Raw genomic sequence first — 25130 nt, 5'->3', positions numbered from 1 at the left:
ACTACTGAGTTCTTATGAGAAGAATGGCTCTTAAGAAATTGAAGGTGATACCAAAGGAAGGTTACTTATTACTTTTGGACTTTGATGATGAGGACGATGACATAAAAGTTTCAGAGGAGGCTCTTTCGGAAGGTATCGCATTTCCAGTATTAATTGTGTCCTGCAGTTCATTAGACTTTACCTAGTCACCTGAAATGGAAGAAGTCTTTGTTAAGAGTTTACATATACTTCATTTCTAATTTTACCTATATCTCTCTATTCCTATATACAAGGTTTTGCAGCACATAAACCTACTCTTGGAACTATATCAGCATATGTTGAGAGAGAAGAACTTTCTTAATTTCACCTCAAGAAAAGACATGAACATTGTTCGTATAATATGTTTGCCAAACATGAATTTATTTCATAAAACTTGCAAATAAATTATTTCCTTTCTTTTTCTATTATAACTTTTCCTTATTTACATTTCAAATATTATCCCCGTTTCTAGTTTCCACTCCAAAAAATCTCCTGTCCTCTCCCCTCTCCCCCATCTCCCCAACACATCATCTACCAATTCCTAACCCAGGTATTCCCCCATACTGGGGCATAGGATCTTTACAGGAACAAGTGTCTCTCCTCCCATTGATGCCTGACTAGTCCATCCTCTGCTACATAAGAAGCTGGAATCATATATCCCATTATTTGTTTTCATTGATTGGTGGTTTAATCCCATGGAATTGTGGGGTACTTGTTAGTTCATGTTGTTTTTTCTTCTAGGGGCCTGCAAACTCCTTAAGCTCCTTAGGTATTTTCTCCAGCTCCATAATTGGGGACCCTGTGCTAAGTCCAAAGGATGTCTGTGAACATCCACTTTTTTATTTGTCAGGCATTAGCAGATCCTCTCAGGAGACAACTATATCATTCTCCTGCACCCAATCCCTTGTTGGCATCTTCAGTAGATTTGGTGGTTGTATATGGGATGGATCCCCAAGTGAGGCAGTCTCTGTATTCTTTTATTCTCAGCTCCAATCTTTGTCTCTGTAACTCCCTCCATGATTATTTGGTTCCCCATTCTAAGAAGGAACGGCATATCCACACTTTGGTCTTCCTTCTTCAGTTTCATGGGTTTTGCACATTTTACCTTGGTTATTCTGAGCTTCAGGGATAATATCCACTCATCAATGTGTGAATATCATGTGTGTTTTTTGTGATTGGGTTAACTCTCTTAGGAAGATATCATCCAGATCCATCCATTTGTATAAAAATTTCATGAATTCATTGTTTTTAATAGCTGTGTAGTAATTCATTAAGTAAATGTGCCATATTTTCTATATACATTCCTCTAAAGAGAGTCATCTGGGTTCATTTCAGCTTCTTGTTATTATACAAAAGGCTGCTATGGACAAAGTGAAGCATGTTTCCTTATTACAAGTTTGAACTTCTGGGTATAACCTTATCAGTTTTATGAGGTCCCATTTGTCCATTTTTAATCTTATAGCACAAGACATTGGTAGTATTTTTTTTCAAGAATATCCCCCCTTTGCCCATGTATTCCAGGCTATTCCCCACTTTCTCCTCTATAAGTTTCAGTGTCTCTGGTTTTATGTGCAGTCCCTTGATCGACTTAGACTTGAGCATTGCACAGGGGATGAGAATAGATCAATTTACATTCTCCTACATGCTAACTGCCAATTGAACCAACACCATTTGTTGAAAATGCTGTCTCCTTTCCACTAGATGGTTTTAGCTCCTTTGTCAAAGATCAAGTGACTAAAGGTTTATTTCTCTGACTTCAGTTCTATTTCATTTATCTACCTGTCTACCACTATACCTGTACCATGTAGTGTTTATCACAATTGCTTTGTAGTGCACTTTGAGGTCAGGCATGGTGATTCCACAAGAGGTTCTTTTATTGTTGGGAATAGTTTTTCCTATACCAGGTTTTTGTTTTTTGTTGTTGTTGTTGTTGTTGGTTTTTTGTTGTTGTTGTTGTTGTTGCTTGTTTGTTTTTTTCAAATTCCAGGAGAATTTGTAAATTGCCCTTTCTAACTCAGTAAAGAATTGAGTTGGAATTTTGATGGGGATTATATTGAATCTATAAACTACTTTTGGCAGAACAGCCATTTTTACTATATTAATCCTTCCAATCCATGAGCATGGGAGTTCTTTCCATGTTCTGAGATCTTGTTTCATTTCTTTCTTCAGAGACATGAAGTTTTTATCATATATATCTTTCACTTTCTAATTTAGAGTCACACCAAGCTATTTTATATTATTTGTGAGTATTGTGAAGGGTGAGTTTTCCCAAATTTCTTTCTCATCCTCTTTTTCCTTTGAGTAGAGAAAGGCCACTGATATGTTTGAGTTAATTTTATATTCACCTACTGCACTGAAGTCATATATATGGTTACGATTTCTCTGGTGCATTTTTGGGTCACTGATACATGCTATCATATATTCTGGAAATAGTGATATTTTGACTTCTTCCTTTCCAATTTGTATTCATTTGTTTTCCTTTTGTTGTCTAATTGCTCTGGTTAGGACTTCAACTACTATATTCAATAGGTATGAAGAAAGTGGGCAGCCTTGTCTAGTCCCTGATTTTAATGAGATTGTTTCATTTAGTTTAATGTTTCCTACTCGTTTGCTGTCTATTGTATTTTTTTTTTTTATGTTTAGATATGGGCCTTGAATTCCTGACCTTTCCTGGACTTTTATTATGAATGGGTGTTGTGTTTTGTCAAATGCTTTCTCAGCATCTAATGAGGTGATCATGTTGTTTTCGTCTTTGAGTTTGTTTCTATAGTGGATTAAGTTGACAAATTTCCATATATTAAACCATCCCTGCATTACAGGGATGAAGTCTACTTGACCATGATGGATGATCGTTTTGATGTATTCTTTTATTTGGTTTGCAGTGATTTTATTGAGTATTTTTGCTTCGAAATTCATAAGGGAAAATGGTCTGAAGTTTCCTTTCTTCATTGTGTTTTTGTATGGTTTGAATATAATTGTAATCTGGCTTCATAGAACAAATTCAATAGTGTTCCTTCTCTTTTGATTTTGCATATTAGTTTGAAGAATTTTGGTCTTAGGTCTCCATGTGTAAGACCCCGAAGATGGACCTCCTCTCAAGTCCAGTAAAGTCCCGGGATGAGCTGGCCAGCACCCCAATGACTTGAGAGAAATCGATACCTGATGCAAACTGCAAGAGTTTTTATTATCAGCTAGCTAAGGACAAACTCCTTCCACTGTGCAGGGCAGGGGCGTATGACTCTGAGATGTGACAGAAGAAGGTTTTTAATAGCTAGCTGAGGAATTGGGATGAGTTGGGAGGAGAGTTTGGAGGAGTTGGGAAGAGATGGGAGGAGTGTTCTTCTCTGCCCAGATGTCCTTGTCAAAACTCCAATTTTGAATCTCTAGCTGTAAGGCTCAGAAACCAAAAGGATTTTTGGTGGCTGTAGAGAACATAGAGTCTCTTTCTGGCTGTATTTTTATAAATCAGGGAAAACAATCTTGGAGAATGTCCAGGTGCTTTACCTTCCAGGGAGAAACGCTCTATGTTGTGGTCTCACATTTCCCACTCCTTCTAGTACATAGTTCTGATCTTATAAGTTAGAAAATTAAACCTCTGACCCAGCTGCCAAACAAAGCCAACATGAGGTCACAGCTTTAGGATATGTAAGATTGAGAACCTCAGAAGCCCATTGAATGAGACAAAAGAGCCTCTTGCCATTGGGAGGAGGGAGGGAGGGAGGTTCCTGTGCAGTGCCCACTGTGTGTGAGCAGTGCCAGGCCAGTGGGCCATGGCAGGCTGGATGCCAGAACTGGGCACATACTGGAGGTGTGGCAGCAGGGCTTGTGAGAATCATCAGGGAAAGTCCTTTTGATCTGAGTTCAAGTTTGCCAGAATGGTGGCACCAGACCAGGACAGGTACTCCTGTTTGAAATTTATGTGGCACCAAGATGGTTTCTGGTTCGTATGTTTTTTGTTTTTTTGTTTTTGTTTAAGTTTTTTATTGTGTTTCAACATTTCCAAGGCATCTTTTCTGACCAGTTGTAGGTCCTTCAAGTGAGCTAGTGGGAGTTCTGAAAAAGAAACATGAGGGTCAAACATTCCACCTGCTTCTGTTAAAGGGGGGGGGTCCCCAGTTGAGGAGTTCGAATGGTGTAAGTTTAAATTTCCCTGTGGTGTTCCATACTCAGAACAAGGTGAAGGGAAAAAGAGCTGCATAATCTTTTCTGCAGGTCTCTAAAACCAATTTAGTCAAGGTTTCTTTTAATGCTCTATTCATGTGTGTTTTTGAGCTTTACTAAAGTTTCTTTTATGAGTGTGGATGACATTGCATTTGGCGTATAAATGTTCAGAATTGGGAATTCATTTTGGCAAATTTTAACATTGATGAATATGAAGTGTCCCTCCTCTTTTTTTTTTTTTTGATAACTTTGGGTTGAAAGTCGAATTTATTTGATATTAGAATGGCTACTCCAACTTGTTTCTTTGTAACATTTCCTTGGATAATTGTTTTCCAGCCTTTTACTCTAAGGTAATATCTGTATTTGTCCCTGAGATTTGTTTCTAGTATGCTTGGTCTTGCTTAAACATCCTGTCTGTTATTCTATGTTTTTTTTTATTGGTGAATTGTGTCCGCTGATATTATGAGATATTAAGGAAAAGTAGTTGTTGCTTCCTGTTATTTTTGTTGTTAGAGTTGGAATGTGATTCATGTAGCTTTCTTCTTTTAGGTTTGCTTCAAGATCAATTTCTTGGTTTTTCTAGAGTGTAATTTCCCTCCTTATATTGGAGTTTTCCCATTATTACCCACTTGATGGGCTGGATTTGTTCGAGCATATTGTGTAGATATCGTTTTTTTTTTTTCACAGAATACCTTGTTTTCTCAATCTATTGTAAAATTTTTTGATGCATCTAGTAGCCTTGTCTGGCATTTCTTTTCCCTTAGGGTCTGTATGACATCTGCCCTGGATATTATGGCTTTCATAATCTCTGGGGATAAGTTAGGTATAGTTTTGATAGGATTTCCTTTATAAGTCACTTGACCATTTTCCCTTAGTGCTTTTAATATTCTTCTTTTTCTTTTCTTTTTTTTTTATTATGCATTTGGAGTTTTGATTTCTATATGATGGAAGAAATTTCTCTTGTGGTCCAAACTATTTGGAGTTTTGTAGGCTACTTGTATATTCATAGGCAACTCTTTCTTTAGGTTAGGGAAGTTTTCTTCTATAATTTTGTTGAATATATTCACTGTCCCTAAATTTGAAAAACTTACTTGTCATTGATACCTATTATCCTTAAGTTTTGTCATCTCCTTGTGTCCTGGATTTTCTCGGTGTAAATATTTCCTTTCTAAAATCTCTTCCAAAAATTTACATGGAGAGTTTTTCCAGATAAATTCAAATCGATAGTACTTTATTAACTATTACTTATATAGAATCCTTTCAAATGTTTCTGTTTTCTATTGTTAATACAGTAAAGAGCCCAGCATTTGATAAAAATGAGAATATATCGCCTCAAGCAGAAGCAGATGAAGATATGGGGTAACATTTTCAATATTTTTTGCCAGCTCAATAGATTACTTCATAAGTAGTGTTTGTATTACCTTCACTGGAGAAGTAGATTCAGGAAGATAGCAATACAAATCAGACACTGCTATATGTTGAGTTCAAGCCTAGCTTGAGGTCCTTCAGACCTTGTGATAACAAACACATAGCAACTAGTATAATATGACCACCTGCCTGAGATCTTCCAAGATATACACACAAAGAAAAGGAGAAAAATCATGAAAATAAGAGGGGGACCATCTGGCAAGAACAAGGGTCTCAGCAAGAGTGGGAGAGTAATGAATAAACTACTGTGGGTGTAAATGTATGAATTGGTAAAAGTAAAGGATACAAGATCACTTTGATACTCCACCATGTAATATATACATATATATATATATATATATATATATATATATACATACATACATACATATATAATATATATATCTACACATACATATACATATGTATATATATGTATATATATATATATATGACATTTGTTCTTAACCAAACATTATATATTTATTATAAATAATTAAAAGAAAGTTCTTTTTAAAGTTTTGTGTGGGTAAGAAAAATGCCTACCAGTCCACTATATTTCTTGCATTAATTTTTTTATTTTCCTTTCTTCACAGAGATGAAGTAGACAGTATGTTGGATAAATCTGAAGGTATGTGTTTTTGGAGGTATTTGCCTGTTTTTTAAAGAGGTCAGAAGAGGGCATCAGATTTCTAGACTGTATAGCAAAAGGGGATAATTTTGGGTTCACAGTAATTGTAGTTTCCTTTAAAACACATATGAGATAACTTCTCAGCAAACATTCAGAATGCAAGATTAGCTGAAGATGTAGCTCAGTGGTAAATCACCATTTAAAAGTGATGAGTTTCATCTTCAGTGGCAAAAATAAACAAACAAAAACAAACAAAGAAACAAAACAAAACAATAACAATAAAAACCCCAAAGAAACCAACAAATGCACCAAATTAACAAAAATCCTACCAAACAAGCAAAACACAGTTATAAGTCTTGCAAATGAAATGTTAGGTTGTCCAGTTTGCCAAATTAACTGCAAATTGTAAAATGAGCAAGAAACCCAGTTTGCTCTTGTAAGGAAACAAGCAAAACCAGCAATAAGCATTTTAGGAGCCTAAACTTAGGCATGATTAGAGAATAAAAAAAAATATACAGTGGCTACCACAAGAGAACAAACCTCTCAGAGGGGCTAGAGAGATGGCTGTTTTGGTAATGTGCTTTATTTGAAAGTATATAAATTAAGGAGGGGGTCTTAAATCGGCTTTAAAAATGCAGGCTGCAACCCAGTGAAAAGTAGTTGGAGACAGCTTGCTGGCTAGCCAGGCTAGTGGCATTGGTGAGCTGCAGATTCAGAGAGAACCTGTCTCATGTTTTAAATTTGGGCAGTCAGAGGTGGTTCATGCCATAATCCCAGCAGTTGGTAACCAGGGTGAGGTCCAGGACTACAACCCTGCCTTGAAAAAAAAAAAAAGGAAGTTGGAATGTGATTGAGAATGCAGCAAATGTCTATTTGTCGCCCTCTTATGCATACTTATACTGGAATGTATATACATCAGTTTTTTACAATACTCTTTATCTGATTTACACAATCCATTAAAATGATGGTTTTTGTCTTTTTGTTTTTTCTCTATGAGCAAATTGTCAATATTAAGAAAGTGTTATAATTTTGTAATCTCCACTGTATAGTACAAAGAAACATCTTTCAAGAAAAATGATCAGCACACCTTAAAAGACACAAAGGACAGGGATGGAAAGATGGCTTAGAAATTAAGAGCACTTGTTGTTCTTGGACAGAACCAAGTTTTAGTTCCTAGGACCCACACAATGGCTCAAAACCATTTTTAATTCTATATCCATGGGTTTTGGAATTCTCTTCTAGTTTCTATGTGCACCACACATGCATGTTTATAAACACAAACATGCAAAAACAAATTACTTAAATAAATAAAACAATTGAAAATTACAAACAACAGCACCTTCATCTGAAACAAAGTAGGAGAGTCTTGTTTGGGGTCCGTTTTATTTTAGCTTTCAAGTTAGTATTGTAAACTTGGAAAATGGAAAGCCTCTGGGTAGTAGTGGCAGCTAAAATACTACCTCCTTTTTGCTCTTCAATGACAGACGACTGATTGAGCCTTTCTCACCCTTAGTACACATGTGCAAACACTGCCAATCAGCAAGGGCCTTGGCTGAGATTGTTTTCCCGCTATCCAAACCCTGTTACCCAGTATGCTTTGTGGTAGTCATCAAGCCGAGTTCTTGTGGAAGCATGGTAGGGAGAAGTCTCAGTAGAGGTAGTCAATTGTCTGTTGAAAGATGATTAATACTGTTTGAGCTGGGGGCCTGTGTGGGGAAGAAGGTGGAGGGGTGGAGGTGTTACTTTAGGAGTAAGGAGAGGAGGTGACCCTCACTGGACTCAGGAAGGTACTGCTTCCAGGCTCACAATCAACTTTTCCCACTTAGTTCTCTGCTGAGAAAAACAGAGAACTTCGCTAAGGGCAGGGGTTTGAACAGAATTATCTTCTAACAGAAAGCAGGAAGGCCAGGGAATTGGAGACCCTGGAAGTCTTCTTGGGGCTTGGGGAGGTGAGGAGTGAGTAAATTGGAAGTCAGTTAGTGGAGCCAACAGACTAAAACCTTCTTTTAGCTGCTGCTGCCTGCCAGGAATTCATTAAAAACGAACTGAAAACCAGTCTTCATTTACCTCTACCTGTTGTTAAAATGGCAGATTCCCGAAATTTCTATGTATAGGCTCCAATTGCCTCAAAATACAGAGGCTCCTCTCAGCCTCAGAAGTGCTGGGACTTCAGACATAATTCAGGCCAGGTTGTTGTTATTTATTTGTTGTTTTGGTTTAGGACAGTAAGCTCTAACTCTATATCTCAGGATTGTCTGAAACCTCACCTGCAGCTTTGACTGGCCTTGAAACTGAAGTCCCCAGCCTTACAAATGTACCTGGGCCTGAGGAAATATGTGTTCTTTATTTTTTATATTTAAATTTTTGTTTGTTTGTTTGTTTGTTTGTTTGTTTTTTATTCCTTTTTTCCTTGTTGAAGATTGAAACCAGAGCTTCTTGCTGTAGCAGTAAAATATTTGTCCAGCCAGAAAAACTTTATATTTTAGATCTGCTTTAGATTTGTATTATGATGAAAAAAATTGAGGAGCTTGGTTATGATAAAAGCAACCATGATTTCATTTGGAGATTGAGATGCAAACACATTAACTCTAATTTATCAAAACCCTAGCAACAATGGGACCAAAATTTAGATCATCCTGTGATTGCATATAAACCCACTTGAAGTCACAGTTAAAGCCATCATATTAGGTGTGTGTGTGTGTGTGTGTGTGTGTGTGTGTGTGTGTGTGTTTATTTACATTTCAAATATTAGTCATTTCCTGGTTTCACCCCAGAAATTCCCTTTACCATTCCACCCTCCCTCTGCTTCTATGAGCATGTTCCCCCACCCACCAACACCCATGTCCCTGCTCTGGTATTTGCCTACACTGGGACACCAAACTTCACATGACCAAGGACCTCTCCTCTCACTGATGTTTGACAAGGACATCCTCTGCTATGTATTTAGCTGGAGCCATGGTCCCCCTCTTTGTTTGCTGGCTTCGTCCCTGAGTGCTCTGGGGGGAGGGGGGCGGTCTGCTTGGTTCATATTATTGTTCTTCCTGTAAGATTACAAACCCCTTCAGCTCCTTCAGTCCTTCCTCTAACTCCTCCACTGTGGACCCCATAATCAGTCTGATTGTTGGCTGTGAGCATGAGCCTCTGTTTTTGCCAACCTCTGGCAGAGCCCCTAAGGGCACAGCCTTATTAGGCTCCTTTCAGCAATCATTTGTTGGTATCCACAATAGTGACAGGGTCTGGTGTTTATATACGGGATGGATCCACAGGTGGGGCAGATTCTGAATGGTCGTTCCTTCAGTCTCTGGCCTGCACTTTGTCTCCATATTTCCTCCCAGTAGTATTTTGTTCCCCATTCTGAGAAGGACGGAAACATGCACACTTTTTTCTTCCTTCTTAAGGTTTATGTGGTCTGTGAATTACATTTTGGGTATTCTGAACTTTTAGGATAATATCCACTTATCAGTGAGTGCATACCATATTTTTTCCTTTGGGATTGTGTTACCTCATACAGGATGATATACTTTAGACCTATCCGTTTGCGTGTGAACTTCCTGAAGTCATTTTTTCTTTATGGTCACTATACATTTTTATCACTATTTCTCTATAATACAGCTTGAGGTCAGGGATGATTCCCCCTGAAGTTCTTTTAATGTTGTGAATAGTTTTACAATATCCTGGATTTTCGTTATTCTAAATGATTTTGCATATTGCTCTTTCTATCTTTATAAAGAATTAAGTTTGAATATTGATGGAGAGGGCATGGAATCAGAGCTTACTTATGGCAAGATAGACATTTTTACTAAATTATTTGGGACACCAATCTATGGCCATGGGAGATCTTTCCATCTTCTGAGAATTTCAATTCTATCTTCAGAGACATGAAGTTCTTGTCCTACAGAACTTTGACTTGCTTTTTTCGTGTCACACCAAGTTATTAAAATATGAGACTATTGTGAAGAGTGTTGCTTCCATAACTTCCTTTTCAGCCTGTTTATCCTTTGAGTAGAGGAAGGCTACTGATCTATATGAGTTAATTGTATATCCAATCACTTTGCTAAAGTTGTTTCTCAGGCTTAAGGGTTCTTTAGAGGATTTTTTGGGGGTCACTAAATATACTATCTTATTACCTATTAATAGTGATATTTTCATTTGTTCTTTTCCAATTTTTAACTTTTTGACCTCTTTTTGTTGTCTATTTAATCTGGCTAGAACTTCTAGTACTATAGTGAATAGGTAGGGAGAGAGTGGGAAGCCTTGTCATATATTAGTGGGATTGCATCGAGTTTCTCTCCATTTATTTTGATGTTGGATCCTGGTTTGCTACTATGTTTAGTTATGGGCCTTGCTTTCTGAATCTATCCAAGACTTCATCATGAAGGTGTGTTGATTTTTTTTAAATGATTCCTCAGCGTCTAATGAGATAATACTGTGTTTTTTTTCCTTGAGATTCTTTACATATTGGATTACATTGATGGATTCCCATATATTGAACCATTCCTGTATCCCTGGGATGAAGCCGCTTGATCATGAAGAATGATCATTTTGATGTGTTCTTGGATTGTGTTTAACAGGATGTTATTGAGTATTTTTGCATCAATATTTATAAGTTAAATTGGTCTGAAGTATCCTGTCTTCATTGGGTTTTTGTATGGTTTGGGTATAAGAGTAAATGTGGCTTCATAGAACAAATTAAGTAGTGTTCATTTTCTTTTGTTTTTGCATAATAGATTGAAGATTGTTGGTATTGGTGTTTCATTGAAAGCCTGATAGAAATCTGTACTAAACCCATCAGATACGGGGCTTTTTTTTTTTTTTGAGGGGGGAGCTCTTAATGACTGCTTCTATTTCTTTGGGGATTATGGGAGAGTTTACAGGGTTTATCTCAACCTGATTGAAATTTAGTACCTGACATCTGTCTAGATAATTGTCCAATTCATCCAGATTTTCCACTTTTCTAAGTTACAGGCTTATATAGTAGGATCTGATGATTTTTTTGGATTTACTAAGTATCTGTTGTTATGTCTCCCTTTTCATTACTGGTTTTGTTAATGTTGATATTTTCCCTGTGCCCTGTAATTAGTCTGGCTTATGTTTTATCTATCTTGTTGACTTTCTCAAAGGTCCAGCTCCTAGTTTGTTTGATTTTATGTTATAGTTCCTTTGTTTCCACTTGTTTGATTTCAGCCCTGAGTGTGATTAGTTCCTGCCTTCAACTCCTCTTGGGTGAATTTCCTTCCTGTTATTCAAGGGGTTTTAGGTGTGCTGTCAACCTACTACTGTATCTTCTCTCCAGTTTCTATTTAGAGGCATTCAGAGCTATGAGATTCCCTTTAACACTGCTTTAGTTGTGTTCCACAACTTTCGGTATGTAGTAACTTCATTTTTTTTTAAACTCTAAAAAGTCTTACATTTATTTATTTATTTTTTTTATTTCTTCCCTACCTGATTTATCACTGACTGGATTTTTGTTCACCTTCTACGTGTACATGGGTTTTCAATTATTTATATTATTATTTCAGATCAGCCTTAGTCCTTGGTGATTAGATAGGATGTATGAGATTATTTGGATATTTTTATATCTGTTGAGGCATGTTTTGTGACTGATTATATTGTTAATTTTGGAGAAGGCGTCATGAGGTGCTGAGCAGAATGGACAATTTTTGTTCTAAAATAAAATGTTCTATAGATATCAACTAATGTATTTGTTTCATAACTTCTGTTAGTTTAACTGTGTCTTTTTTTAATTTTTCTTTCCAGGATCTTTCCATTGATGAGGAGGGTTGTTGAAGTCTTCTGCTATTATTGTGTGTGGTGCAATGTGCATTTTGAGCTGTACTAAAGTTTCTTATATGAATATGGATGCCATTGCATTTGGACTATAAATGTTTAGAATTGAAAATTCATCTTGGTAAATTTTAACTTTGATGAATATGAAGTGCCACTCCTTGTCTTTTTTGATAACATTGGGTTGAAAGTCAAATTTATTTGATATTAGAATGGCTACTCCAAATTTGTTTCTTTGGAACATTTGCTTAGAAAATTGTTTTCCAGCCTTTTACTGTGAGGAAATATCTGTCTTTGTCCCTGAGGTTTGTTTCTGGTATGCTGGGTCTTGCTTACACATCCAGTCTGTTTGTCTATTTCTTTCTAATTGGTGAATAGAATATGGTGATATTAAGAGATACTAAGACAAAGTCTTTGTTTCTTCCTGTTATTTTTGTTGGAATTTTGTTCATGTAGCTATCTTCTTTTAGGTTTACTTCAAGATTAATATCTTGCTTTTGCTAGCATGTGATTTCCCTCCTTATATTGGAGTTTTCCCTTTATTATCCCTTGAAGGGTTTGGTTTGTTCAAAGATATTGTGTAAATATTGTTTTTTCACGGAATACCTTGTTTTCTCAATCTATGGTAAAATAGTTTTACTGCATATTATAGCTTTGGCTCTTATTTCTGCTCTCTTAGTGTCTGTATGATATCTACCGTGGATCTTATGGCTTTCATAGTCTCTGGGGAGAAGTTAGGTGTAATTCTGATAGGAATTCCTGTATATGTTACTTGACCATTTTACCTTACTGCTTGTAATATTCTTTCTTTGTTTTGTTCATTTGGTGCTTTGATTAATATATGATGGCAGGGATTTTTGTTTTTGTTGTTGTTTTTCTGGTCCAAACTATTTGGAGTTCTGCATGCTTCTTGTATGTTCATGGACATCTCTTTCATTAGGTTAGGAAAGGTTTCTTTTATAGTTTTGTTGAAGATATTCACTGGCCCTATAATTTGGAAATCTTACTTCTCATCTATACCTGTTATCCTTATGTTTTTTCTTCTCCTTGTGTCCTAGATTTCCTGGATGTACTTAATTTTAATTAATTTTTAAAATCTGTTTCAAAAACTCAAAATGGGCAGTTTTTCCAAAGAAATTCAAATTGATAGTACTTTATTAACTATTACTAATATTGCATACTTTCAAATGTTTACATTTTCTATTGTCAATACAGTAAATAACCCAGCAATTGGTAAAGATGAAAATATATCGCCTCAAGTAAAAGGAGATGAAGACATGGGGTAATATTTTCAATTCTTTTTCTTTTTTTCTCTTTTTTTTTCTTTCTTTTTTTTTTGCCAGTTCAATAAAGTACTTCAAAAGTAGTGTTTGTGTTACCTTCACTGGAAAACTAGATTCAGGAAGATCAGCATTTCAATGTCAGATGCTGATATATGTTAAGTTCAAGCCCAGCTTGGGATCCTTTAGACTTTGTGATCACAAACACATAGGAACTCATACAATAGGACCACCTGCATGTGATCTTTGACACACTCAAAGAAAAGGAGAAACATCATAAAAATAAGTAGGGGACTATCTGGGGGAAAAAAGGGTCTTGGCAATTGTGGGAGAGTTATGAATAAACTCCTTGTGGGGTGTAAACGTATGAATTGTTAAAAGTAAATAATTCAAGTTCAATTTGGTAGTCCACCATATATTTTATATGCATATGACATTTGTTCCAAACCAAACATTATATATTTATTATAAAAAATTAAAGAAGGTTCTGTGTAAAGTTTTGTGTGTGGTAAAAAAAAATGGCCTACCAGTCTACTATATTTTTGCTTTAATTTTTTATTGTTCTGTCTTCACAGACATGAAGTAGGCAGTATGTTGGATAAATCTGGAGGTATGTGTTTTAGAAATATTTCCCTGTTTCTTGAAGAGGCCAAACGAGGGAAACAGATCTCTATAGAACCTATAGCATAGGGGGATAATTGTAGGCTTCACAGAAATTATAGTTTTCGTTAAAAAATACACACAGATAACTTCTCATCCAACATTCAAAACTAAAGATTAACTAAAGATGTAGCTCAGTGGTAAAGCACCATTAAAAGTTATAAATTTCATCTTCAGTGGTGAAAACAAAAACAAAAACAGAAAACCAGCAAAAAAAAAACAAACCCAGCAAATTAAAAAAAAAAAAAAAAAAAAAAAAAGCACCAAAGAAACAAAACACAGCAATAAGACTAGTAAATGAAATGTCAGTTCGTCCAGTGTGCCAAATTAGCTGCAAATTGTAAAGTGAGCAAGAAAACCAATTTGCTGTTGTAAGGAAACAAGCAAAACCACCACTAAGCATTTTAGGAGCCTAAACTTAGCCATGATTAGAGAAATAGAAAAAGAAACCAAACAAACAAAAAACAAACAAACAAAAAATTGCAGTGTCTATAGCAACAGAACAAACCTTGAAGAGTGGCTAGAGAGATGGCTGTTTTAGTAAAATGTTTTTCTTGAAAATAAAAGTGGGGGCCTAGAATCCACTTCTAAAATGCAGGCTGCCAACCAGTGCTGAGTAGGTGGAGACAGCTTGCTGGCTAGCCGAGGTAGTGGCATTGGTTAGCTGCATATTCAGAGAGAACCTATCTCAAGTTTTAAGTTGGGTCAGTCAGTGGTGGCACATGCCTTAATCCCAGACGTTGGGAGGCAGAGGCAGGGAGATTTTTGATTTTGATGCCACCCTGGTATACAGGGTGAGTTCCTGGTTAACCAGAGCTATACAGATAAACACTGACTTGAAAAAAAAAACTGAAAATGAAAAAGAAATTTGGAATATAATTGAGAATAAAACAGATGTCTATATCTGGCCTCCTTATGCACCCATATACTGAAATGTATACACTCCATTTTTATCCTGAAACTATTTATGATTTACACAATCCATTAAAATTATGTTTTTTTTGTTGCTGTTTTGTTTGTTTGTTTGTTTGTTTTTCTGTTTCTGGAAATAGACAACATTAACAAAGTCATTTTTTATACTCTCCATTATATAGTAAAATTAAACATCTATCGTGAGAAATGGTCCAGCACACCTTAAAACACACACAGGATAGGAATGGAAAGATGGCTTAGAAATTAAGAACACTTGTTGCTTTTGTACAGAACCAAGGTTTAGTTCCTGGAACCCACATAATTCTCAAAATCATTTTTAATTCTAGATCCAGGGATTTTGGCATCCTATTCTAGTTTCTAGGGGAACTAGTCATACATGTTATATAAATACAAACATGCAAAAACACTTTAGTTTAAAAAAAAAAAACAAAAAAAAAAGAAACAAAAAAACAAAACAAACAAACAAACAAAAAAAAACAATTTAGAGTTACACAGAACAGTCCCTTCATCTGAAACAAAGTAGGAGAGTCGTCTTTGGAGTTCATTTTATTTTAACTTTCAAGTTAGAATTGCAAACTTAGAAAATGGAAAGCCTCTGGGTAGTAGTGGAAGTTAAAATACTACCCGCTTTTTGAAGCTTTAATCACAGATGACTGAAAGAGCCTCTCTTACCCTTAGTACTCATGTGCAAACACAGCCAATCAGCAATGGGCTTGGCTGAGATTATTTTCCTGCTGTTCAAACCCTGTTACCCAGTATGGTGGCTACAAAGAGTTCTTGAGGAAGCAAAATTCTTGAGGAATCATGGTAGGATGAAGTCTCAGTGGAGGTAGTCAATTGTCTGTTGGTTAATCCTGGTTCAGCTAGGGGTCTGGGTGGGGATGAAGGTGGAGTTTTGGAGGTGTTTCTTCAGGAGTAATGAGATTAGGTGACCCTCACTGGACTCAGGAAGTTGCTACTTCCAGGTTCACAATCGACCTTTCCCACTTAGGCCTCTGCTGAGAAAAACTGAGAACTTCACTGTAAGTGCAAGAGTTTGAACAGACTAGCTCCTAGCAGAAATCAGGAAGGCCAAGGAAATGGAGACCCTGAAAGTATTCTTGGGGACAGGGGATGTGAGGTGTGAGTAAACTGGACTTCACTTAGTGGATGAAACAGACAAAACCCTCTTCTGTGCAACTGCTTCCCACCAGGAATTTATTAAAAAGAAACTGAAGACCAGTCTACATTTTAACGTGTTGTGAAAATGCCACATTGCCGAAATTTCTATATATAGGTTCCAAACTGCCTCAAATACTAGAGGCTTCTCTCAGCCTCAGAAGTGCTGGGAATTCAGACATAATTCAGACCAGGCTGTCTTTATTTATTTGTTGTTTTGGTTTAGGAAAGTAACCTCTAGCTCTATATCTCAGGATTGTCTGAAACCTCAATTGCAGCCTGGACTGGCCTTGTACCTGAAGTCCTCAGCCTCAGAAATGTAATGGGGCCCGAGGAATCATGCCTTCTTTATTTTTTATATCTAAATTTTGGGGGTTTTTATTTTTCATTCCTGAAGATTGAAACCAGAGCTTCTTGCTGTAGCAGTAAAATATTTGTCCAGCCAGGAAGAATTTTATATTTAAGATTTGTCTTAGATTTGTATTGTGATGAAAAAGGTTGAGGAGCTTGGTTGTGATAAGAGCAACTATGATTTTATTTGGAGATTGAGATGCAGACACATTTACTCTAATTTATCAAAAAACTAGCAGGAATGGGAAAAATTTAGATCATCCTGTGATTAGATGTAAACCCACCTGAAGACACAGTTAAAGCCATCTGTGTGTGTGTGTGTGTGTGTGTGTGTGTGTGTGTGTGTGTGTGTGTGTATTTATTTACATTTCAAATATCAGCCATTTCCTGGTTTAATCCCAGGAAATCCCTATTCCATTTGACACTTGCTTTGTTTCTATGAGCCTGTTCACTCACCCACATACTCCACCTCCCTACCCTGGCATTTGCCTACACTGGGGCATGGAGCTTTCACAGGACCAAGGACCTCTCCTCCCACTGATGTCTGACAATACCATCCTCTGCTCTATATGCCGCTAGAGTCATGGGTGCCCCTCTTTGTTTGGTGGCTTAGTCCCTGAGTGCTCTGGTCTGTCTGCTCGGTTCATATTGTTGTTCTTCCTGTAAGGTTGCAAACCCCTTCAGCTCCTTCAGTTCTTCCTCTAACTGCTCCCCTGGGGACCCCATGATCAGTCTGATTGTTGGCTGTGAGCATCAGCCTCTGTTCTTGCCAAGCCCTGGCAGAGCCTCTCAGGAGACAGTCATATTATGCTCCTATCAGCAAGCACTTGTTGGTATCCACAATAGTGACTGTGCCTGGTTTCTGTATATGGGATGGATCCAAAGGTTGGACAGAATCTGGATGGTCATTCCTTAAGTCTCTGCCCTGATCTCCACATTTCCTATCAGGAATATTATGTTCCCCATTCTAAGAAGGACTGAAACACCTACACTTTTGTCTTCCTTCTTCTTCAGCTTCATGTGGTCTGTGAATTACATTTTGGGTATTCTGAGCTTTTAGGATAATATCCACTTATCAGTGAGTGCATACCATGTTTTTTTTTCCTTTGAGATCACACAGGATGATATATTTTAGATCTCTCCATTTCATGAAGGCATTGTCTCTGTACCATTACCATACATTTTTTTAATCACTATTTCTGCATAATACAGCTTAAGGTCAGGGATGATTCCCCCTGAAGTTCTTTTATTGTTGAGAATAGTTTTGGGATATTCTGGAGTTTTGATATTCCGAATGGTTTTGCATATTGCTCTTTCTGTCTCTACGAAGAATTGAGTTTAAATTTTGATGGAGAGTGCATGGAATCTGCAGATTGCTTTTGGGAAGACAGCCATTTTTACTAACTTAATCTATGACCATGGGAGACCTTTCCATCTTCTGAGATTTTTCAGTTTCTTTCTTCAGAGACTTGAAGTTCTTGTCATAGAAATCTTTCACCTGCTTGGTTTGAGTCACATCAAGGAACTATAATTTGTGACTTTTGAAAGGTGTTGTTTCCATAATTGCCTTTCATCCTGTTTATCTTTTGAGTAGAAGAAAGGTACTGTTTTGTTTGAGTTAATTGTATATCTAGCCACTTTGCTGAAGTTGTTTTTCAGGTTTATGGGTTCTCTGATGGAATTTTTGTGGTCACTTAAGTATACTATTTTATTATCTGCTAATAGTGATATTTTGATTTATTCCTTTCCAATTTTTATTCCTTTGACCAATTTTTGTTTTCTAGTTGCTCTGTCTAGAACTTGTAGTACTATAGTGAATTGGTAGGGAAAGAGTAAGAAGCCTTGTCTAGTCCTGTCTTGTCTTATTTTAGTGGGATTGCATCAAGTTTCTTTCCATTTAATTTGATGTTGGCTTCTGGTTTGCTTCTATATTTAGGTATGTGCTTAAAATTCTTAATCTATCCAAGACTATTATCATGAAGGTTTGTTGATTTTTTTTCAAATAATTTCTCTTCATCTAGTGAGAACTGTGTGTGAATTTGCTTCAATATATGTGTGCATGTTTGGATGTGTGTGTCTGTGTGTGTGTGACAGATACATATATATGTATCTGATGAATCCGATTGTTTCATAACTTCTCATTAGTTTCACAGTGTCTCTTTTTCATTTCTTTTTTTCCAGGACCTCTGCGTTGCTCAGAGTGGGGTGTTGAAGTTTCTCACTATTATTATATGGGGTACAATATGTACTTTGAGTTCTAGTAAAATTTCTTTATGAATTTGGTTGCCCTTGTATTTGGAGCATAGATATTCAGAATTGTGAGTTCATCTTTGATGAATTATCCTTTGATAAGCATGAAGTAACATTACTTACCTTAAAAAAAAAAAAGTACTTTGTGAACCTCCTCTTTTCACAGTAGGCCCTCTTGACTACTGAGCCTTTTTTGTAACAGCTTTGAAGGAATTTTAAAAGGAAAAAAAATAGATGTAAACATTTTCACAGTTCCATGTACTCATAGCTAAGTGATATGTATACAAAATTCTGTACATGAAACATATTTTCATTGATCCAGTGCTAATTTTATATTAAGTCAGTTTCTTTTCTAGGAGTCTTCTGTGCTTCCTTCTTTATATGGCACAGTGCAAAACTGAATTCTTTAATGTAACCCTTATAACTTATTTTTAAATTTTATGTTATGGTTATTTTTTTTTTCTTTCACGTGTGTATGTGCACAACTAGTGTGTCTTGTACCTGAGGAAGCCAGATGAAGGCCTTGAATCCCCTGAAACTGAAGTTATAGGTAGTGAGCCACCTTGTGTGTTTTGGTACTCCAATCTCAGAAAGCTGGAAGGGAACCAGTGCTCTTAACTGCTGAATCATCTCTCCAATCCCTTCATTGTTTTTTTTTTTTTTTTATGAAATGAATTATGTAACTGTAAGTGGAAGACAACTTACTAAACAATGAGAGAATGATACTCAGATTCTAAAGTATCTGTTTTAAATTATATGTAACTGAATGCTAAGTGAGCTTTCTCAGAAGACAGTAACTTGTCTTTGAGATATGGTGTCATTATGTAGTTCAGGCTGGCCTGCATTTTCCTATTTAACCTATGCAGTCTTTACACTGGAAATCTCCTGCTTAAGCTTCCAATACTAGGATCATACACACACAAAAAAACATCTTTACATGGCTTACTAAACAATGCTCCTAATACCTATTTTTGGACTTATTTATGTGTATTAGTGTTTTGCTTACAGTTATATATGTGCACCACATGTGTACCTGTTTTTCAGATATCAGTTGATTATTTCAGATACCTGGAACTGGAGTCAGATAGTTGTGAGCCACCATATGAGTGCTAGACACCAAACCTATGTCCTTTGCAAAGAACAGGAAGTACTCTTAACTGCTGAGCCATATCTCTACCCCCATGAAACAATATTATATTTTTAAAAAATAATATTTTGCTTCTTTCAAGTTACCCATTTTACCAAATTATTTTTTTTCAACTGAAGGATTTGCTCTATTTAGAGGAGGCAGAATAATCATTTAATAATCTGATTTTGTCTAGTACTATGGATGGTGAGAATATTAAACATGTACACCGAAATATAGCTTCATCCTAGTTACTGAAAGCTAACTGTGCATGCTAGAAAGGTACTAAACATTTTCTGAAGCATTACAATTTTCATGAACTGCAGCAGTTACTGATCAAAAGTTCCTACCATAATTTTCTTCAAGTGTTTTTTTAAAGGATATGTTCTGAAATATAATTACCAATTCACTTTAGAAATAATTTTATTTTGATTAAAAAAAAACTTGAAGATCATTGTTTTAAACATAGATTTTAACATTTTTATCTATTTTTATTTATATAGGTATTTTGCCTATAAGTATGTCTGTGAGTCATATACATATGTACCTGGTGCATGCAGAATTTAGAACAGGGCATCACATCCCCTGGAACTGGAGTTGGAGGTATTTGTGCACATTATGTAGGTGCTAGGAATCAAACGCAGGTTTGATTCTGACAGGGTCTCATTTGTAGCTCTGTCTGTCCTGGAACTCAGTATATTGACCAGCTTAACCTGGAATACACAAATATCTCTCTGCCTTTTCCTCCAGAATACTAGGATTAACATGGGAACCAATATGACCGGTTGCCCTCTTATTTTAATTGAATATTTTAAACAATGGGTCTAACAGTTCCACAGTCAAGTTTGTTCTTTCAGTTGCATCATCTTTTTTAGATTTGGAAAAGAATTAGCCTTTATTAAAAGTGTTTCCTTATGAAGAATTAAGTATACTTTTGATCCTTTGTTTTGTGCATTTGTTCTTTTGAAAACTGTTCTTGAAGCTCAAAATTATTTTCCTTACAGAAATTAAAATTCAGATAAGATTAGATATTTCTTATCCAAAATACATGGACTGTTTTTTTCTATGTTGTGGAACATTTCTGTAGACTTTACAGGTTGAACATCCTTCATCTGAACATACCAAACCCTAAGTATTCTAAAGTATGAAGCATGTTTGTGATATCTATCATTTAATTTTAAGTTTCCATAGCATTATTGAATGAAATTTATCTATATCTATTTTTACTTGAATACATGGAATCATCTAATTTTTCTTCAAAATGACTCTTTATTTTTAATATAGATGACATTTATAAGACGCTTCACATAAAGAGAAAATGGATGGAAACTTATGTCAAAGAATCTTTCAAAGGCAGCAACCAGAAATTAGAAAGATTTTGCAAAACGAACGAACGAGAGAGGTAGAGTTGTTATATTTGTAGGGTCAAATGTGTATCATTTTAAAAATTATATGTGGCTGCAGTTTAAAAAAATTATATCATGTCTGATTCTTTAGTAAAAATGTGTGGCTTTGATTTTGTCTAAACAGTTAACCCTATAACATCATGCCTTCAAGCAAACTAAATCTAATTCATAGAAATCTATGAAAATTTTATTTTCTGCTTTAAGTCAATGTTAATGAGATTTAAATTTTAATTTACATTCATTGTGGAAATACAGAAGTCTTGCACATAGTCTTAGGAATGTAATTTATGGATTATTATGTTTAACAATATTCAAAAGGAACAACTACAATTACATATGCAGACAATTTGTATATTTTAGTTGACATGTTTTGCACTGTCTTTACTAAGGCAATGTATGAAAAATAAATTAGAACTTATATTTGGTAGAAAATAATGAAAAAAAAACCACATTGAAATATAATTAAATTTTGTACATGTATATATATATATATATATATATATATATATATATATATATATATATGTGTGTGTGTGTGTGTGTGTGTGTGTGTGTGTGTGTTACGTGTGTGTTGTGTGTGTTTATATTTCTTTAATTTTGAAAAGCTAAAACGTAAATGAAAACCTCTCTGATAATATGTTAGCGGAAAAATCTATAATGATTTCCCATTAGATATTTTATACTGCTATTTTTCTTTTTATAGTATGAAATGTTCAATTGAATTTGTTCTGAGTGTTCATTTTCATATTGGTATGAAATGTGCCTGCTTTTGTTACTGTGCTTTACAGGAAGAACATCAACAACAAATTTTGTGAGCAGTATATAACTACATTTCAGAAGTCTGATATGGATGTACAGAAATTCAATGAAGAAAAAGAAAAATCAGTGGTTGGTACCATAAAAAAAACTTAATATTTAACCTAGTATTACTAAGTAGGAATGGAACAACTAGCCTTGAGTTGAGCATATGAAACTAAATTAAGTTCCATTATCTATCTATCCTTGCTTCTGTTCTAGTCTTACTGAGATATAAACTATTGATTGCATACTATATCAATGAAAACGACTAGGCATTTTATGGTATACCAGATCATAAATTTTCAAGAGGCAGACATTTGCAGAAAGATCAAGAGATGATTACCAGTGACTACAAAAAAAAAAAAAACAAAAAAAAAACAAACAAAAAAACCACAATATATCAGAGTTCAAAGAAGAGAGAAAGCTTATTTATTGGTTTCACCTGGACTCTGTTGTTTATATTAAAAAACCAACTCAATTTGGTAAATCAGTTCTTACAGTCCTAAATTTAGTAAAGATTTAGTAACAACAGAGGATGGAAACAAACAATCTCAACAGCCCTGGAAGAATTTTCCTGTGGAAGAATATCAGCAAACAATTTTAGATCACGTCTCCATTACTCTACCTGTAGAGTCATCACCTGGTTTCCAAGTAAGATCTGAGACAACGATAATCATATTAACTATTTTATTTTATTTACTGGTTAATAGTTTGGAAAGTATTCAATTTGAAAGGAACAGCAAATTCATTCTTGCCTCAGAAGGCATTGAGGAACCTGCCATTATGAGTCAGTTCTGGAAAGAGATAGGAACTAAAGATAAGTAATAAATACTCCAATTGAAGACAGTTTTTAAACATTGGACTCTGGATGACATTTCAAGGGAAAGTGATCATCCCTGTAAATAAGGAGTCTAAAGACAGAACAGCAGGGTACTTCAAAATTTGTAATTCTGCATATGGCAGCTGGTGAGAGGGAGCCAGTAAAGGAAGAGAACCACTGGTAGAAAGAAAACTACCATGAGTGAAGGAAAGTTTTAAAGAAGAAAAGATCCCTAAATGTGTCATATGCTGCATGTGGGCCCAATAAGATTGATTTACAGGGCTGGAAGATGGTTTAATTGGTAATCTTTCTCCCGTGTAGGCATGGAGACCCCAGCTTATATTCCCTGCATTGGGATGAATGCCCACACCACCACCAACAACAACAAAATAAACAACAACAAACTAGCAACACTAAAAACAAACCACCACCACAACAACAAAAAAAAGTTGGTGTGGTTGTGAGCATTTTAAAACAACCAATCTCAGATTTAGTTCAGAGAAAAGAAGATCTCCAGATCTTTGTAGCCAGCAGGTGTAGCATAAATGATGAGCTCTAGGTTTAGTGAGATTCTGTCTCTGAAACAGTACTGTGAAATCAAAGATGACACCCAATATTAACCCTTTGTCTCCAAATGTATGCAGGTGCACTTTTTTTAAAGATAAGCATTGCAAATTAGAGGTAATTTTACTTAATTATGATGATTTGAGTGCAAATGTGAGGTAAAAAATTGATCACAGTGAATAAAGGGCAAAACAGGATTGTAGTAGCCCAAGGTGAAAAGGTGTAAAGGGCTTGTCTTAATTTTTTTTTAATGCAAATTATCATGGTTGTGCGCAACCCTAAAGAATACAATGAGAACTTTATGTTACTACTTCTATATGTTGCTTGAGATTGGAATCTAGAGAAAACCAATCTAAGCTTCCAAGACTAGGATTTTACCGAGTTCATGTATACATGGTGCATGCCTATAAACATAAGAACTTGGGAGGCTAAGGCCAGTCTGTGCATTATGAAAAACTCTTTCACATTAAAAAAAATTCCTACCCCACAATTGGTAGCATAATGTTATTTCATATTATTGTAAATATATATATATATTTAGTCAAAATAGTTGTTAAAATTTTAAATCAGTTGGAAAACTATTCCTTTTAACTTTCATATAGAATTATTTTTGCTCACATAAATGTTTTAGTATTAGATATACATTTAGTGTTTTATTGTTAGACTGCCATGCATGTTGCATGGCAGTAACAACAAAAATAAACAGAATTGTTATACTAATGTTTTCCTTTTACATTTGTAGAATAGTTGTCAAAAAGAACAACAAGCATTGAAACTGTCCAAATGTAGTCAGAACCAGACCCTGGAAGCAGTTAAAGAAATGCATGAGAAGTCCATGGAGGTATGTTGCACATGGTCCATAAAATGACCTTAGGAATCTAAATATGTTTTAATAATCATAAAGTTTTAACTACTTATTATTTTGAATTATTTCTTACTGAAATGACTGCTATTATCCATAAAATCCTAATGGCTTTGTATGAATTATTAAAGATATAAAATGATAAAATGGGAATTTGACCTCAGATGTACCTCATACTTTAATAACACTATAATTATCCTGCTTTATTAAACATAACCCTAACACTAACCCTAATCCTAATCCTGACCTTAACCTTTACCCTATACATCATCTGCACAGAATCTTTCATATTTGTATCATGGGTAATTTATTTAATAAGAGGTACTTTTCTGTTTTAGGTTTTGATGAACTTGGGGACCAAGAACTAAGATATGCTTTTTGGAGTAGATGGTGAACTGAGAAAAAAAATGTCTATGTTTGAAAGAGCCATCATGGAGAATAATCTGAAGTACTCTTCTACTTTCCCATCTTCAGAAAAATGAAGCATGAAAAATTTTCACTTGCTGGTATATATATAAAACAAATAAAAAAATCTCTAACTTTTTTGTTTCCTATGAAACAGAGTTTTAAAGTTTCTTTAATCCTTGTTATTCTGATGATTCTGAGAAGGAAGTTAATCCCAGTGATGTGATTACAAAGTTAACTAGCAGTTATACCTTTAGAGTTAAAATAGAACTTCTTTATTTTTAAATATCTTTAATCATTTTCTTGTTTAAGTGTAAGTGCATCTTTATATTAACTTCCAAAGGAAATCTAAATGAATATGTGAATGGTATATAGTCCCGTGGACTGAAATTCCACACACTAATATAGTTGAATTATTTAAAATTTATTCTTATACTTTTTTTAAAGTCGAGATTTTATTCTTCTCCTAGTTCCCCCTCTTACTGTTCCACACCCCATATCTCCTGCCTATATGCC

At 35.2% G+C, this 25130-nt stretch overlaps 1 protein-coding gene across 2 annotated transcripts; it reads left to right on the top strand.

The window, feature by feature from the left end:
- LOC100861691 (X-linked lymphocyte-regulated protein PM1-like) lies at window positions 1–24768 on the top strand. 2 transcript variants are annotated; one of them, NM_001378759.1, is made up of 9 exons: window positions 1–132; window positions 5472–5538; window positions 6183–6217; window positions 13217–13283; window positions 13857–13891; window positions 21044–21161; window positions 21954–22053; window positions 24090–24188; window positions 24548–24768. In NM_001378759.1, exons 1-9 carry the CDS (start codon window positions 15–17, stop codon window positions 24575–24577), a joined length of 669 nt encoding a protein of 222 aa, NP_001365688.1. In that variant the 5' UTR covers window positions 1–14; the 3' UTR covers window positions 24578–24768. The 2 variants fall into 2 exon arrangements, with proteins under 2 accessions (NP_001365688.1, XP_017174414.1); XM_017318925.1 differs by lacking the exons at window positions 13217–13283; window positions 13857–13891 and having other exon boundaries at window positions 15–132; window positions 24548–24577.
- The last annotated feature ends 362 nt before the right edge of the window (window positions 24769–25130 follow it).

This window comes from Mus musculus, assembly GCF_000001635.26.
Source record: "Mus musculus strain C57BL/6J chromosome Y unlocalized genomic contig, GRCm38.p6 C57BL/6J MMCHRY_CTGU1".
NCBI classification, from domain to species: Eukaryota; Metazoa; Chordata; class Mammalia; order Rodentia; family Muridae; genus Mus; species Mus musculus.
The sequence above is the reverse complement of the archived record's forward strand: the minus strand, read 5'-3'. Positions and strand labels throughout refer to the sequence as shown.

Bases quoted from the DNA above. Each gene is read 5' to 3' on its own strand.
- LOC100861691 (NM_001378759.1), top strand. From the start codon at position 15: ATGAGAAGAATGGCTCTTAAGAAATTGAAGGTGATACCAAAGGAAGGT. The intron at 13,284-13,856 runs GTAATATTTTCA...CTGTCTTCACAG, and splicing joins AAAGGAGATGAAGACATGGG to ACATGAAGTAGGCAGTATGT. The intron at 13,892-21,043 runs GTATGTGTTTTA...TTTTTAATATAG, and splicing joins TATGTTGGATAAATCTGGAG to ATGACATTTATAAGACGCTT.